Here is an 18,779-nt window from a genome sequence, read left to right on the forward strand (position 1 = left end):
TGATACAGCCACTATGGAGAACAGTATGGAGGTTCCTTAAAAAACTACAAATAGAAATACCATGTGACCCAGCAATCTCACTACTGGGCATATACCCTGAGAAAACCATAATTCAAAAAGGGTCATGTACCAAAACGTTCATCGCACCTCTATTTACAATAGCCCGGAGATGGAAACAACCTAAGTGTCCATCATCGGATGAATGGATAAAGAAGATGTGGCACATATATACAATGGAATATTACTCAGCCATAAAAAGAAACGAAATTGAGCTATTTGTAATGAGGTGGATAGACCTAGAGTCTGTCATACAGAGTGAAGTAAGTCAGAAAGAGAAAGACAAATACCGTATGCTAACACATATATATGGAATTAAAGAAAAAAAAATGTCATGAAGAACCTAGGGGTAAGACATGAATAAAGACACAGACCTACTAGAGAACGGACTTCAGGATATGGGGATGGGGAAGGGGAAGCTGTGACAAAGCGAGATAGAGGCATGGACTTATATACACTACCAAACGTAAAATAGATAGCTAGTGGGAAGCAGCCGCATGGCGCAGGGATATTCGCTCGGTGCTTTGTGACAGCCTGGAGGGGTGGGATAGGGAGGGTGGGAGGGAGGGAGACGCAAGCGGGCAGAGATATGGGAACATATGTATATGTATAACTGAATCACTTTGTTATAAAGCAGAAACTAACACACCATTGTAAAGCCATTATACTCCAATAAAGATGAAAAAATGAATGACTTATCAGAAAATAATCATTAGAAATAAAATTAAATTAAAAAATAAAATATGATACAAAACTTCCTGGTGGTCCAGTGGTTAAGACTCCACGCTTCCACTGCCATGGGCTGAGGGTCGATCCCTGGTCAGGAAACTAAGATCCTACAAGCCACCAGTGCAGCAAGCGAGCAGGCAAGCAAATAAATAAATAAATAAATAAACATCTACGAAACAGAAACAGATTCACAGACGTAGAGAACGGACTTGTGGTTGCCAAGAGGTCAGGTGGGGTAGGGATAGATTGGGAGTTTGGGATTAGCAGTTGCAAAGTATTATATATATAGTATGGATGAACAACAGGGTCCTACTGTATAGCACAGGGAACTATATTCAATATCCTGTAATAAAGTTATATAACTGGATCACTTTGCTGTACACCAGAAACTAACCACACTGTAAATCAACTATACTAAAATATATATATACACATATACATATATACATATATATGCATATATATAATATGCAGGCTTGGCAAGGTTATATCAAATCTACAAGTCACATATACTTCTGATGGAAATAAAATTAAAGACTTTATAAAAGCCAAAAAAACCAAAAAACAATGCTCAATATATTTAGTCATTAGGGAAATTCAAATCAAACCCACAGTGAGATTCTACTTCACACCCACTAGGATGGCTATAATCCAAACGACAGATAATAAGTATTCGTGAGGATGTGGAAAAATTAGAATCTTCAGACACTGCTAGTGGAAATGTAAAATAGTATAGCTGCTTTGGAAGACAGTTTGGCAGTTCTTGAAAAGGTCAAACATGCAGTGATCGTATGATCCAACAATTTCACTCTTAGGTGTATACCCAAGAGTACTGGAAACATATATCCATGCAAAGACTTGTACATAAAGGTTCACAGCAGCATTATTCATCACAGCCAGAAAGTGGGAACAACCCAACGTCCATCAAGTGATGGATAAACAAAGTGCTATATCCATACAGGGAATATTATTCAGCAATAAAAAGGAATGAAGTACATGCTACAGTGTTACTGAGCAAAAGGCTTGCTGTCGGATGTGCATAGAGGCCAATAGTGTGGCAGTGGCTTTTGAGGAAAGAAAAGGCTTTATTGCAAGGAGACAGGAGCCATGGTTCAAATTTATCTCCTCAATCTGGGATTCAGTCAAACTCTTATAAGCTAGGGGAGGATGGATTGGTAAGCAGAAGCGCTGGCAGGGCAGGTTTCGATTGGAGGGCTTTGGAACTTGGCATTTATGGGAAGATACGGTAGGAGACTTTGGCACTGGATCTTCTTGGGCAATGGACCCTTCATTTCCGAAAGGGGTCCAGTGTTCAAGTTCCAGTCATGTCCCCACAGTTTAGTTCTGGGGGGTGGAGGGGAGGACTTTGGTTCCAGGTGTTGAGGTCAAAATTTTTTCTGTGCATGCTTTGCATGATTTATGGTTTTGCTCTGCTGTCTAAAAAACAACTCAGTATCTTGTTACTGACAGAGTGGGACAAGTTTAAGCTTGTCCTGCAGTTGCTACAACATGGATGAACATTGAAACTATTATGCTAAGAAGTCAGTTGCAAAAGACCACACATTATATGATTCCATTTATATGAAATGTCCCAAATAAGCAAATCTACAGAGACAGAAAGTAGATAAGTGGTTGGGGGGCTGGGGGTTTGGGAAAAATAGGGAATGACTGCTAATGTGTATAAGGTTTCTTTTGGGTGTGATGCAAAGTTTCTAAAATTGACTGTGGTGATGGCTGTGCAACTCTTTTAATGTATTAAAAACCATTGAACTGAACACTGTAAATGGATGAGTTGCATGGTATGTGAATTATATGTCAATAAAGGTGTTACTTTTAAAATAAAGATTGCATACTGTATGATTCCATTTATATAACATTCTCCATCTAGAGATGGAGAATGGATTAGTGGTTTCTAGGAAGGCGAGGGGGAGGGGTGGGCGCGAATACAAAAAGGCAGCAGGAGGGAGTTTTTTTCAGCAATGGAACAGTTTTGTATCTTAATTGTGGTGATGGTGATGGGAGTTTCTACAGGTGATCAAGGTGCATAGAATATACACACACAAAAATGAATGCAGTGTTTGGTTTGGTTTGGTTTTTAAGTGATAAAAACTGAATAAGACCTGTAGTCCAGAATGGTAACCTGGCTTTGATACTGTACTACACCCATATAAGATGTCACTACTGGGGGAAGATAGGTGAAGGGTACAGGAGGCTCTTTGGACTAGTTTTGCAGTTTCCTATAAGCCTGCAATTATTTCAAGATAAACATTTTAAGATAGAATTAGTGTTGTCCAAAACTGGAATGCTTTCACCCATGAAATGATTTTTCCATTGCCAGAGTTTAAAAAAAGACTGGGTATTATTTAAAAATTTACAATTAAAATATGCTAGAGAGGGTATGGAGAAGAGGGAACCCTCCTACACTGTTGGTGGGTATGAGAATTGGTACAGCCATTATGGAGAACAGTACGGAGTTTCCCTAAAAAAACAAAAAATAGAGTTGTCATATGATCTAGCAATCCCACTCTTGGGCATATATCTGGACAAAACCATAATTCAAAAAGATACATGCACCCTAATGTTCATAGAAGCACTATTTACAATAGCCAAGACACGGAAACAACCTAAATTATCCATTGACAGATAAATGGATAAAGAGGATGTGGCATATTGCTACAATGGAATACTACTCAGCCATAAAAAAGAATGAAATTGAGCTATTTGTAATGAGGTGGATGGATCTAGAGTCTGTCATACAGAGTGAAGTAAGTCAGAAAGAGAAAGACAAATACCATATGCTAACACATATATATGGAATTTAAGAAGAAAAAAATGTCATGAAGAACCTAGGGGTAAGACAGGAATAGGGACGCAGACCTACTACAGGATGGACTTGGGGATGTGGGGAGGGGGAGAGGTAGGCTGTGACGGGGTGGGAGGGTGGTATGGACATATATACACTACCAGGAGTGAAGTGGATAGCTGGTGGGAGGCGGCCGCATGGCGCAGGGAGGTCGGCTTGGTGCTTTGTGGCCACCTGGAGGGGTGGGATAGGGAGGGTGGGAGGGAGGGAGACACGGGAGGGAGGAGATGTGGGAACATGTGTATGTGTATGGCTGATTCGCTTTGTTGTAAAGCGGAAACCAACACACCATTGTGGGGCGATTATACCCCAATAAAGATGTAAAAAAAAAAAAAAGAATGAAATAATGCCATTTGCAGCAATATGAATGGACCTAGAGATTATCATACTAAGTGAAGTAAGTCACTTAGAGAAAAATAAACACCATGTGATACCACTTATAATGCAGAATCTAAAATATGATACAAATGAAGTTATTTACAAAAGAAAAACAGACTTATAGACATAGAAAAGAAACTTATGGTTACCAAATGGGAAAGGGGCTGGGGGAGGGATAAATTAGGAATTTGGGATTCACAGATACAGACCACTACATATAAAATAGATAAAAACAAGGTCCTACTCTATAGTACAGGGAACTATATTCAATACCCTGTAATAAACCATAATGAAAAAGAATACAAAAAATACATAGATTCTTTGCTGTACATCAGGAACTAATACAACACTGTAAATCAACTATACTTCAATAAAAAAATTAAATTACACTAAATTAATTTTAAAAATTTAAAAGGACTGGGTGAATCTGCATCTGGGATGCTAAAAACTGTAGAGGGCTGGCTCTTTTCTACAGCCAAATCTGGATCTGACTGTTATACAAGCCAGGGCACCCCCTTTAGTTCTTAGGCCTGAGAATGGGATCTAGAATGCAGAGGCTCTCAGAAGTGCCTGGACGGGCCCAGCTGCCCTCAGGGTTCCAGGTGACCCAAGGCTCTTTATCTTCCGATGCTGACTTGATACACTCAGCTCAGCTCTCTCTGGGCAAACCCAGCCCCAGTACAAGCAGTGAAGCTAAGGGGATTGGGAGGAGGCTCTTTCTGGAAAATTCTTTTCTAAGATCAAAAGCAACTTCCAGCTCCAGGAGCCACTTGAAGTTAGAGACTGAGTCTCACTCACTTTTGGATTCCCCGTGCCAAGTGCCTTGCCCAACCCAGGGGAATGGTTCGCAAAGGAGCATGTCTTAAATATCACTCAGTCCCCGTGGGTCTCAACTCTGGGTGCACATCAGAGCTTTTAAAAATGTGGCGGATCCAGTTCCACACTAAAGCAGTTAAATCAGTTTTGGGTGTTCGTTTTCGCTTTTGCTTTTCTATTTTATAGCGTCCTCAATGTTACTCTCACGTCAGGCTGGATGATGAGTTTCTGAGGGCTATTTCTTACTCTGGCTCTCAAGGGGAGGGTGGCAGCTGTCATTCCTAAGAAAGAGTCAGTTAAATATGATGTCAACTGCACATCCAGCTTTGGGCTCATCTAAGCTTCCACAAATTTATTGTATCTATCTTAACACATGCAACAGAGTAAACATAAGCCTAGAACACCAAAAGCTGTCCCGTGAAAAGAAAGTCTAATTCCCACCCTGGCTCCCTAGAGGCCACCATTGGTATCAGCTGATGTTTCCTCCTGAACACTCTGTGGCAACACACACGCATTTACTCATGTAGAGATGCGTTTTAGAAGACAGACCCTCGTGTGCTTCAATGTGTTTGTAAAGGGTTCTGGGGAGAAAGGTACAAGATTCGTTTAGCAGATACTGCACCCTATCTACTGCACAGTGCATATTAAAGGTTCTGGGTGTACACAGCAGTATTTTTTTGCATCTGTCTCCTAGAGTAATGGAAGTAAAACCAAAAATAAACAAATTGGACTTAATCAAACTTAGAAGCTTTTGCACAGAAAAGAAAACCATAAACAAAATGAGAAGCCAACCCTCAGAATGGGAGAAAATATTTGCCAATGAAGCAACTGACATGGGATTAATGTCCAAAATATACAAACAGCTCATGCAGCTCAACATCAAAAAACCAAATAACCCAATCAAAAAACGGGCAGAAGACCTAAATAGACATTTCTCCAAAGAAGACATACAGATGGCCAATAGGCACATGAAAAGATGCTCAATATCACTAATTATCAGAGAAACGCAAATCAAAACTTCGCCCTCTTCTTCCTAGCAGAATATGCTAATATTATCATAATAAATATATTCACAACTATCTTATTCCTAGGTGCATTCCATAATCCTCACATGCCAGAACTATGCACAATAAACCTAATCGTCAAATCCCTACTATTAACAATACCCTTCCTATGAATTCGAGCATCTTACCCCCGATTTCGATACGACCAACTAAAGCACCTACTCTGAAAAAATTTCCTTCCACTAACGCTAGCCCTCTGTATATGACATGTCTCACTACCCATTATAACAGCAGGCATCCCTCCTCAAACATAAACATGAGAAATATGTCTGACAAAAGAGTTACTTTGATAGAGTAAATGATAGAGGTTTAAGCCCTCTTATTTCTAGAATAATAGGAATCGAACCTACCCTTAAGAATTCAAAATTCTCCGTGCTACCACATCACACCATAATCTATAGTAAGGTCAGCTAAATAAGCTATCGGGCCCATACCCCGAAAATGTTGGTTCATATCCTTCCCATACTAATTAACCCATTCATCTCCATCATCCTACTAACAGCCCTTATCCTAAGCACAATGATTGTAATAATTAGCTCTGACTATTCGCCTGAATTGGATTAGAAATAAACATGATAGCCATCATTCCCATCATAATAAAAAAACCAACTCCTCGAGCCACAGAAGCCTCAGCCGAATATTTTCTAACACAAGCTACAGCATCCACACTACTTATACTGGCAGTTGTCATCAACCTAATACATTCTGGTCAATGAACTATCAGAAATCTATTCGACCCAACGGCATCCATCCTAATAACAATAGCCCTAGCTATTAAACTAGGATTATCCCCCTTCCACTTTTGAGTACCAGAAGTTACACAAGGCGTCCCTCTAACCACAGGACTAATCCTTCTCACATGACAAAAACTTGCACCCATTTCAATCCTCTACCAAATCTCACCATCAATCAACCTACACCTAATAATTACTATATCTTTCCTATCCATCCTCATCGGAGGCTGAGGTGGACTAAACCAAACACAACTCCGAAAAATTATAGCCTATTCATCAATTGCCCATAGAGGATGAATAACCACTATCCTATTATATAACTCAGCCCTCACCCTACTAAACCTATTAATTTACATTATCATAACCGTCACCATATTTATGCTACTCATCCAAAATTCCACCACCGCTACACTACTACTATCCCAAACATGAAACATAATACCTGTTATAACAACCTTTACCATACTCACCCTACTCTCCATAGGAGGGCTCCCTCCACTCACAGGATTTATGCCCAAATGAATAATCATTCAAGAACTAACAAAAAATGACACCCTCATCCTACCAACCCTCATAGCTGTCACAGCTCTACTCAACCTATATTTCTACATATGCCTTGCCTATTCCACAGCACTAACCCTATTCCCCTCCACTAACAACATAAAAATAAAATGACAATTTCACTCCACAAAACAAATAACCCTCTTACCAACAGCAATTGTACTATCCACCATACTCCTACCTCTCACACCAACATACTTTATTCTACTATAGGGGTTTAGGTTAAATCAGACCAAGAGCCTTCAAAGCCCTAAGCAAGTATAATTTTACTTAACCCCTGCTTAATAAGGATTGCAAGACCATATCTCACATCAATTGAATGCAAATCAAACACTTTAATTAAGCTAAATCCTCACTAGATTGGAGGGATACATCTCCCACGAACTTTTAGTTAACAGCTAAATACCCTAATCAACTGGCTTCAATCTACTTCTCCCGCCGCGAGAAAAAAAAGGCGGGAGAAGTCCAGGCAGGATTGAAGCTGCTTCTTTGAATTTGCAATTCAAAATGATTACTCACCACAGGACCTGGTAAAAAGAGGATTTTTACCCCTGTCTTTAGATTTACAGTCTAATGCCTACTCGGCCATTTTACCTATGTTCATAAACCGATGACTATTCTCTACCAATCACAAAGACATTGGTAATTTATATCTACTATTTGGTGCCTGGGCAGGAATAGTAGGTCCTGGCCTAAGCTTATTGATTCGTGCTGAATTAGGTCAACCCGGAGATGACCAAATCTACAACGTACTAGTAACAGCCCACGCCTTCGTGATAATTTTCTTTATAGTAATACCCATCATAATCAGAGGATTCGGAAACTGACTAGTTCCTTTAATAATTGGAGCCCCTGACATGGCCTTCCCTCGTCTATACAACATGAGCTCTGACTGCTTCCCCCTTCTTTCCTGTTACTAATAGCATCCTCAATAGTTGAAGCCGGCGCAGGTACAGGCTGGACTGTATATCCCCCTCTAGCAGGGAATCTAGCACACGCAGGAGCCTCAGTAGACCTTACCATCTTCTCCCTACACTTAGCCGGCGTGTCTTCAATCCTTGGGGCTATTAACTTCATTACAACTATCATTAATATAAAACCACCCGCTATGACCCAATACCAAACACCTCTCTTCATATGATCGGTCCTAGTTATAGCAGTATTACTCTTATTATCATTACCCGTCCTAGCAGCCGGAATTACCATGCTATTAACTGATCGAAACCTAAATACAACCTTCTTCGACCCCGCAGGAGGAGGCGACCCTGTCTTATATCAACACTTATTCTGATTTTTTGGTCACCCCGAAGTATATATTCTAATTCTACCTGGTTTCGGAATACTCTCACATATCGTAACCTACTATTCAGGGAAAAAAGAACCCTTTGGATATATGGGAATGGTATGGGCTATGGTTTCTATTGGCTTCCTAGGTTTTATTGTATGAGCCCATCACATATTTACAGTCGGAATAGACGTAGATACACGAGCATACTTTACATCGGCCACTATAATTATTGCCATTCCCACAGGAGTAAAAGTCTTCAGTTGACTGGCAACACTTCACGGGGGAAACATCAAATGATCTCCCGCTCTAATATGAGCCTTGGGCTTTATTTTCCTGTTTACAGTAGGAGGTTTAACTGGTATTATCCTAGCTAACTCATCCCTAGATGTTATCCTCCATGATACCTATTACGTAGTTGCCCACTTCCACTATGTACTTTCAATAGGGGCTGTTTTCGCTATTATAGGAGGCTTCGTTCACTGATTCCCATTATTTTCAGGCTATACACTCAACTCAACATGAACAAAAATTCAATTTGCGATCATATTCGTACGTGTAAACATAACATTCTTCCCACAACACTTCCTTTGCCTATCTGGAATACCTCGTCGATACTCCGACTACCCAGACGCCTACACAACATGAAACACCATTTCATCAATAGGCTCTTTCATCTCACTGACAGCAGTCATACTAATGATCTTCATTATTTGAGAAGCATTCGCATCTAAACGGGAAGTGTCAGCAGTGGACCTCACCTCTACAAACCTTGAATGATTGAACGGATGTCCTCCACCATACCACACATTTGAGGAGCCAGTATATGTTAACCCAAAATATTCAAGAAAGGAAGGAATCGAACCCCCTCTAATCGGTTTCAAGCCAACATCATAACCTTTATGTCTTTCTTTACGAGTGAGATATTAGTAAAATCTTACATAACCTTGTCAAAGTTAAGTCACAAGTGAAAACCTTGTATATCTCCATGGCATATCCTTTTCAACTAGGCTTACAAGACGCTACATCACCTGTCATAGAAGAACTACTGCAATTTCATGACCACGCATTAATAATTGTTTTCCTAATCAGCTCCCTAGTTCTCTATATTATTACCCTAATACTTACAACTAAACTAACTCATACCAACACAATAGACGCCCAAGAAGTAGAAACCATTTGGACCATCCTCCCAGCCATTATCTTAATTACAATCGCTCTGCCCTCTCTACCCATTCTTTACATAATAGACGAAATTAACAACCCCTATTTAACCGTAAAAACAATAGGACACCAATGATACTGAAGCTATGAATATACTGACTATGAAGATCTAAACTTTGATTCTTACATGATCCCAACCTCAGACCTAAAACCAGGGGAACTGCGACTACTAGAAGTAGATAATCGAATGGTTTTACCTATACAAATAACAATCCGAATACTAGTCTCCTCAGAAGACGTATTACACTCATGAGCTGTCCCTTCTCTAGGTTTAAAAACAGACGCGATTCCTGGATGCCTAAACCAAACAACCCTAATATCAACACGACCTGGTCTGTTTTACGGACAATGTTCAGAAATCTGTGGCTCAAATCATAGCTTTATACCAATCGTTCTCGAATTAGTACCCTTAGAGAACTTTGAAAAATGATCTGCATCTATATTATAATCTCATTAAGAAGCTAAACTAGCGTTAACCTTTTAAGTTAAAGATTGAGAGTCACACACTCCTCTTAATGACATGCCACAACTAGACACATCCACAACACTTCTCACAATTCTCTCCATGATCTTTACCCTCTTCGCATTACTCCAACTAAAAATCTCAAAACACTTCTACTCTCCCTCCCCTAAGCCAACACTTGCTAAAATACAAGAACAACAAGCCCCTTGAAATCACACATGAACGAAAATCTATTTGCCCCTTTTATAGTCCCAATAATGCTGGGTATTCCCATCACCACCCTAATTATTATATTCCCCACCTTATTATTCCCAACACCAAGTCGACTAATCAACAATCGAATAATCGCTATTCAACAATGATTAACCAAACTCACATCAAAACAACTAATAATTACACATAACCTCAAAGGACAAACCTGGTCTCTTATGCTTATTTCACTTTTCCTATTTATTGCCTCTACAAACCTTCTTGGAATAATACCCCACTCATTTACACCTACTACTCAACTCTCAATAAACTTAGGTATAGCTATCCCCCTATGAGCTGGCACCGTTGTTATAAGTTTCCGCAACAAGATAAAAATATCCCTGGCTCACCTTTTACCACTAGGTACCCCCACCTTTCTAATCCCTATACTAGTAATAATTGAAACTATCAGCCTATTTATTCAACCTTTAGCCCTAGCAGTACGACTAACAGCCAACATCACAGCAGGCCACCTATTATTACACCTAATTGGAAGTGCAACCCTTGTATTGACAAACATCAGTCTACTCATGGCCCTCATCACATTCACTATTCTTACTTTACTAGTCATCCTTGAATTCGCCGTAGCCTTAATCCAAGCTTACGTATTTACCTTACTAGTAAGCCTATACTTGCAAGACAATACATAATGACCCACCAAACTCACTCATACCATATAGTAAATCCTAGTCCTTGACCCCTTACAGGAGCTCTCTCAGCATTCCTTATAACATCAGGCCTGATCATATGATTCCACTTCAACTCAACAATTCTAACTTTAGGTCTACTTACAAACACCCTAACAATGTACCAATGATGACGAGATATTGTTCAAGAAAGCACTTTCCAAGGCCACCATACCCCAACCGTCCAAAAAGGACTTTGATATGGCATAATCTTATTCATCCTATCAGAAGTCCTATTTTTTACAGGCTTCTTTTGAGCCTTTTACCACTCAAGTTTTGCCCCTGCCCCTGAGTTAGGTGGTTCCTGACCACCAACAGGCATCCACCCCCTAAATCCACTAGAAGTCCCACTCCTCAACACCTCTGTATTACTAGCTTCCGGTGTGTCTATTACTTGAGCCCACCATAGTCTCATGGAAGGCAACCGCAAACATACGCTCCAAGCCCTCCTCATCACAATTATACTCGGCCTCTATTTTACCCTCCTTCAAGCATCAGAGTACTATGAAGCCCCATTCACAATCTCAGATGGGGTCTACGGATCTACATTCTTTGTAGCCACAGGCTTCCACGGATTACATGTCATCATCAGATCAACCTTCCTTATTATCTGCTTCATACGTCAACTAACATTTCACTTCACATCAAACCACCACTTTGGCTTCGAAGCCGCTGCTTGATATTGACATTTCGTAGACGTTGTATGATTATTCCTCTATGTGTCTATCTATTGATGAGGTTCATAGTCCTTTTAGTATTAATTAGTACAACTGACTTCCAATCAGTTAGTTTCGGTACACCCCGAAAAAGAACAATAAACTTCCTACTAACATTACTGACAAATACAACCCTAGCCTTACTACTTATACTCATCGCTTTTTGACTCCCCCAACTAAATACGTATGCAGAAAAAACCAGCCCTTACGAATGTGGTTTTGACCTGATAGGATCTGCTCGTCTACCCTTCTCCATAAAATTCTTCTTAGTAGCAATTACCTTTCTTCTCTTCGACCTAGAAATTGCTCTCCTACTCCCCTTGCCCTGAGCAATTCAAACAAATAACCTAACAACTAATACTTCTTATAACCCTGTTCTTAATCTCCCTACTAGCAGCTAGCCTGGCCTATGAATGAACCCAAAAGGGCCTAGAGTGAGACAAATATGATACTTAGTTTAAAATAAAATAAGTGATTTCGACCCACTAGACTGTGATTTAAACTCACAAGTACCAAATGTCTTTAATCCATATTAATATTCTAACAGCCTTTACTATATCTCTCATGGGTCTACTAATATATCGATCCCACCTGATATCTGCGTTATTATGCTTAGAAGGTATAGTGCTATCACTGTCCATCCTAACAGCCCTCACAATCCTAAACTCGCACTTCACCCTGGCCAACATAGTACCAATCATCCTTTTAGTATTTGCAGCCTGTGAAGCAGCTATCGGACTGGCCTTACTAGTTATAATCTCCAATACATATGGTACTGACTACGTACAAAACCTTAACCTCCTCCAATGCTAAAATTTATTATCCCTACCATTATACTAATACCTTTAACTTGACTATCAAAAAGTAGTTTCATTTGGATCAATACCACAACTCACAGCTTATTGATTAGCTTTACAAGCCTGCTCCTACTCAACCAATTTAACGACAATAGCCTCAACTACTCCGACATTTTTCTCTGACTCCCTCTCTACACCGCTCTTAATATTAACAATATGACTTCTCCCATTAATACTAACAGCAAGCCAATCACACCTCCTAAAAGAACCTCTTACCCGAAAAAAACTCTATATTACAATGTTAATTATACTACAAACCCTTTTAATCATAACTTTCACTGCCATAGAATTAATCATATTTTACATCATATTTGAAGCTACTCTCATTCCTACCCTCATCATCATCACCCGTCGAGGCAGTCAAACAGAACGACTCAATGCAGGACTCTATTTCTTATTCTACACACTCATAGGATCCCTCCCTCTGCTAGTAGCACTAACATATTTACAAAATACACTAGGTTCCCTCAACTTTCTACTACTACAGTACTGAGCCCAACCACTACCTACCTCGTGATCTAATACTCTCATATGACTAGCTTGCATAATAGCCTTCCTAGTAAAAATACCTCTATACGGCCTACATCTCTGACTACCAAAAGCACATGTAGAAGCCCCCATTGCAGGCTCAACAGTACTTGCAGCCGTATTATTAAAACTCGGAGGCTATGGCATACTACGAATCACATCAATCCTCAACCCCCTAACAGAACATATAGCCTACCCCTTCCTTGTACTATCCCTATGAGGAATAATTATAACCAGCTCTATTTGTTTACGCCAAACAGACCTGAAGTCATTAATCGCATATTCCTCAGTTAGTCATATAGCACTCGTCATCGCAGCTGTCCTCATCCAAACTCCTTGAAGCTACATAGGAGCTACCGCTCTAATAATTGCCCACGGTCTTACATCCTCTATATTATTCTGTCTAGCAAATTCAAATTACGAACGAATTCATAGCCGAACCATAATCCTAGCACGAGGCCTACAAATCTTTCTTCCACTAATAGCCACTTGATGACTGCTAGCGTCTCTAACAAACCTCGCCCTACCCCCTACCATCAACCTGATTGGAGAACTACTCGTAATTATATCAACCTTCTCATGATCAAACCTCACCATCATTCTCATGGGAACAAACATCGTAATCACAGCCCTCTATTCCTTATATATATTAATCATAACACAACGTGGCAAGTATACCCACCATTAACAACCTTATCCCCTCTTTTACACGAGAACACACCTTAATAGCCTTACACATCATCCCTCTTCTACTCCTGTCACTAAACCCTAAAATCATTCTAGGCCCCCTTTATTGTAAGTATAGTTTAAAAAGAACATTAGTCCGTGAAGCTAAAAACAGAAGACAAAACTTCTTACTTACCGAAAAAGTACTGCAAGAACTGCTAATTCATGCTCTCCACACCTAACAATGTGGCTTTTTCAAACTTTTAAAGGATGGTAGTTATCCATTGGTCTTAGGAACCAAAAACTTGGTGCAACTCCAAATAAAAGTAATAAACTTATTCACCTCCTCCACCTTACTCGCACTACTTATACTGGTCACCCCTGTTATAGCATCTAGTACAAATCTCTACAAAAACAATAATTATCAATATTATGTGAAAAATATAACCCTATCTGCCTTCATCATTAGCCTAATCCCCATAACTATATTCATCCACACAAATCAAGAAATACTCATCTCAGACTGACACTGAATTACCATCCACACCTTTAAACTAACCCTCAGCTTTAAAATAGATTACTTCTCACTTATATTTATACCCGTAGCATTATTCATTACATGATCATAGAAGTGATATATACACTCCGATCCTAACATCAACCAGTTCTTCAAATATCTACTTATTTTCCTCGTTACCATACTTATCCTAGTCACAGCTAACAACCTCTTCCAATTATTTATCGGATGGGAAGGGGTGGGAATCATATCTTTCTTATTAATTGGCTGATGATTCGGACGGACAGACACCAATACAGCCGCCCTTCAAGCAATTTTATATAACCGTATTGGAGATATTGGATTCCTCCTATCCATAGCCTGATTCCTATCCAACACGAACTCATGAGACCTACAACAAATCTTTATGCTCAACCAAAACCCCTCAAACCTCCCCCTCATAGGACTTACACTAGCCGCAGCTGGAAAATCAGCCCAATTTGGATTACACCCCTGACTACCCTCGGCAATAGGAGGTCCCACTCCAGTCTCAGCCTTACTCCACTCAAGCACAATGGTCGTAGCAGGGATCTTCCTACTTATCCGTTTCTACCCTTTAATAGAAAATAATAAACTCATTCAAACAATAATACTCTCCCTCGGCGCCCTTACCACCCTATTTACAGCTATTTGCGCCCTAACCCAAAATGACATTAAAAAAGTTATTGCTTTCTCCACCTCCAGCCAACTTGGTTTAATAATAGTAACCATGGGCCTCAACCAGCCTCAACTAGCATTCCTGCACATCTGTACACACGCCTTCTTTAAAGCTATACTATTTCTGTGCTCTGGCTCCATCATCCACAACCTAAATAACGAACAAGATATTCGAAAAATAGGAGGACTATATAAAATCCTTCCCTTCACTACAACCACTCTTATCATTGGCTGCCTCGCACTAACAGGAACACTGTTCCTCACAGGATTCTACTCCAAAAACCTTATCATCGAAGCCACCACTTCGTCTTATACCAACGCCTGAGCCCTACTACTAACACTAATCGCCACCTCCCTAACAGCTATTTACAGCACTCGCATCATTTTCTTCACTCTATTAGAACAACCTCGCTTCTCTCCTCTCATAAGCATCAATGAAACCAATCCCATACTAATTAATCCTATCAAACGCCTACTGATCGGGAGCATCTTCGCCGGATTCATCCTCTCCAACAATATACCCCCAAGAACCACCCCTTTAATAACCATACCCTTACACCTAAAACTAACGGCCCTTATAGTGACAATCCTAGGCTTCATTATCGCATTCGAAATCAATACCTATTCAAAAAACCTAAAATACCCACACCTATCAAATTCTACCAACTTCTCCACCCTACTAGGTTATTTCCCCACTATCATGCATCGCCTACCCCCTCACTTAGTCTTAACAATGAGCCAAAAACTCGCAACTTCCCTACTAGACCTAACCTGAACAGAAATTATCCTACCAAAAACTATAGCCTCTATTCAACTAAAGGCTTCCCTACTAACTTCAAACCAGAAAGGCCTCATCAAATTATATTTCCTATCTTTCCTCATCACCATAGCCCTTGCCATACTATTATTTAATTACCCCGGGTAATTTCCATAATAACTACAACACCAATAAATAACGATCACCCAGTAACAATAACCAATCAGGTACCATAACTATATAAAGCAGCAATCCCTATAGGTTCCTCACTAAAAAACCCAGAATCTCCCGTATCATAAACAACTCAATCCCCTAATCCATTAAACTCAAACACAAAACTCACCTTTTCCCCTCCTAAAACATACAGCACCACTAAAAACTCTACCATTAAACCTAAAAGAAACCCCCCTCGCACAACTTTGTTAGAAACCCAAACTTCAGGATACTGCTCAGTAGCCAAAGCCGTTGTATAACCAAATACAACTAATATTCCCCCTAAATAAATCAAAAACACCATTAAACCTAAAAACGAACCCCCAAAACTAAAAACAATTCCACACCCCATAGCACCACCCACAATCAACCCTAAACCCCCATAAATAGGTGAAGGCTTCGAAGAAACCCCCACAAGACTAATTACAAAAACGCTTATAATAAAAACAACATATATTGTCATTATTCTTACATGGACTCCAACCACGACCAACGACATGAAAAATCATCGTTGTAATTCAACTACAAGAACCTTAATGACCAACATCCGAAAAACACACCCACTAATAAAAATTCTCAACAACGCACTTATCGACCTCCCCGCCCCATCAAACATCTCCTCATGATGGACTTTGGCTCCCTACTAGGTCTCTGCCTCATCATACAAATCCTAACAGGCTTGTTCCTAGCAATACATTACACGCCAGACACCTCAACTGCTTTTTCATCAGTCGCACATATCTGTCGAGACGTTAACTACGGCTGAATTATTCGATACCTGCACGCAAACGGAGCCTCTATATTCTTCATTTGCCTCTACATTCACATCGGACGTGGCCTATACTACGGTTCCTACATGTTCCAAGAAACATGAAATGTCGGTGTACTCCTGCTACTAATAGTTATAGCTACCGCATTCGTAGGCTATGTCTTACCCTGAGGACAGATATCATTCTGAGGTGCAACCGTTATCACTAACCTCCTATCAGCAATCCCTTACATCGGCAACACCTTAGTGGAATGAATCTGAGGTGGATTCTCCGTAGACAAGGCAACACTAACACGCTTCTTCGCCTTCCACTTTATCCTTCCATTTATCATCACAGCATTAATAGCCGTCCACCTGCTATTCCTCCATGAAACGGGCTCCAACAACCCCACAGGAATCCCATCTAATATAGACATAATCCCATTCCACCCTTACTACACAATCAAAGATATCCTAGGCGCCCTACTATTAGTCCTGACCTTACTAGCACTAACCCTATTCACACCCGACCTTTTAGGAGACCCCGATAACTACACCCCAGCAAACCCACTAAGCACCCCAGCACACATCAAGCCAGAGTGGTATTTCCTGTTCGCATACGCAATCCTACAATCAATTCCTAACAAACTAGGAGGAGTACTAGCATTACTACTCTCCATCCTCATCCTAGTATTCATTCCAATGCTTCAAACCTCCAAACAACGAAGTATAATATTCCGACCCTTTAGCCAACTCTTATTTTGAACTTTAACCGCAGACCTCTTAACCCTAACATGAATTGGAGGCCAACCCGTAGACCACCCATACATCACTGTAGGCCAATTAGCATCTATTTTATATTTCCTCTTGATCCTAGTGCTGATACCAACAGCCAGCATTATTGAGAACAAACTCCTAAAATGAAGAGTCTTTGTAGTATAACAAAATACCTCGGTCTTGTAAACCGAAAAAGGAGAATCTCACTCCTCCCTAAGACTCAAGGAAGAGACATTTAAACCTCACCACCAACACCCAAAGCTGGAATTCTTTATAAACTACTCCTTGAAAAAGTTTATTGTATGGCTACTAAAACACTACTGTATCATGTCAGTATTAAAAACAACCTGCTTGTTTAAAACAGGTTGTAAATATCATAAAACAACTGTAAATATCATGTATGTATACATGTTAGTATCTTAGTCTCTCCTTATAAATATCCATACATACATGCTATGTATTATTGTGCATTCGTTTATTTTCCATACGGTATGTTAAAGCTCGTATTAAATCTTATTAATTTTACAAATTACATAATATGTATGCTCTTACATATTATATATCCACTAACAATTTTATATCCATTGTATCCTATGGCCGCTCCATTAGATCACGAGCTTAATCACCATGCCGCGCGAAACCAGCAACCCGCTTGGCAGGGATCCCTCTTCTTGCACCGGGCCCATACCTCGTGGGGGTAGCTAATAATGATCTTTATAAGACATCTGGTTCTTACTTCAGGACCATCTTAATCTAAAATCGCCCACTCGTTCCTCTTAAATAAGACATCTTGATGGACTAATGACTAATCAGCCCATGCTCACACATAACTGAGATTCCATACATTTGGTATCTTTTATTTTGGGGGGGGGGGGGACCTGCACCGACTCAGCTATGGCCTTAGAAAGGCCCTGTCACAGTCAGATAAATTGTAGCTGGACCTGTGTGTATTTTTGATTGGACTAGCACAACCAACAGGTGCAGTTAACAGGTGCAGTGTGAGGTGTGTACCACCTCACACTGGTCAGAATGGCCATCAACAAGTGGTGCTGGGAAAACTGGACAGCTACACGTAAAAGCACCATACACAAAAATAAACTCAAAATGGATTAAAGAGCTAAATGTAAGACTGGACACTATAAAACTCTTAGAGGAAAACACAGTCAGAACACTCTTTGGCATAAATCGCAGCAAG

The 18,779-nt window shown here is 40.1% G+C and overlaps 1 protein-coding gene and 1 pseudogene across 1 annotated transcript; both read left to right on the forward strand.

Moving 5' to 3' along the window:
- The first annotated feature begins 9,453 nt into the window (after positions 1-9,453).
- LOC116759075 lies at positions 9,454-11,854 on the forward strand (annotated as a pseudogene).
- On the forward strand, positions 10,362-17,734 carry LOC116759074 (ATP synthase subunit a-like). Its single transcript, XM_032642411.1, is given in 1 exon segment — positions 10,362-17,734. A coding segment is annotated over 1 exon segment (681 nt). The 5' UTR covers positions 10,362-10,392; the 3' UTR covers positions 11,074-17,734.
- The last annotated feature ends 1,045 nt before the right edge of the window (positions 17,735-18,779 follow it).

Source organism: Phocoena sinus, chromosome 9 (assembly GCF_008692025.1).
Source record: "Phocoena sinus isolate mPhoSin1 chromosome 9, mPhoSin1.pri, whole genome shotgun sequence".
In the NCBI taxonomy this organism is placed as follows: domain Eukaryota; kingdom Metazoa; phylum Chordata; class Mammalia; order Artiodactyla; family Phocoenidae; genus Phocoena; species Phocoena sinus.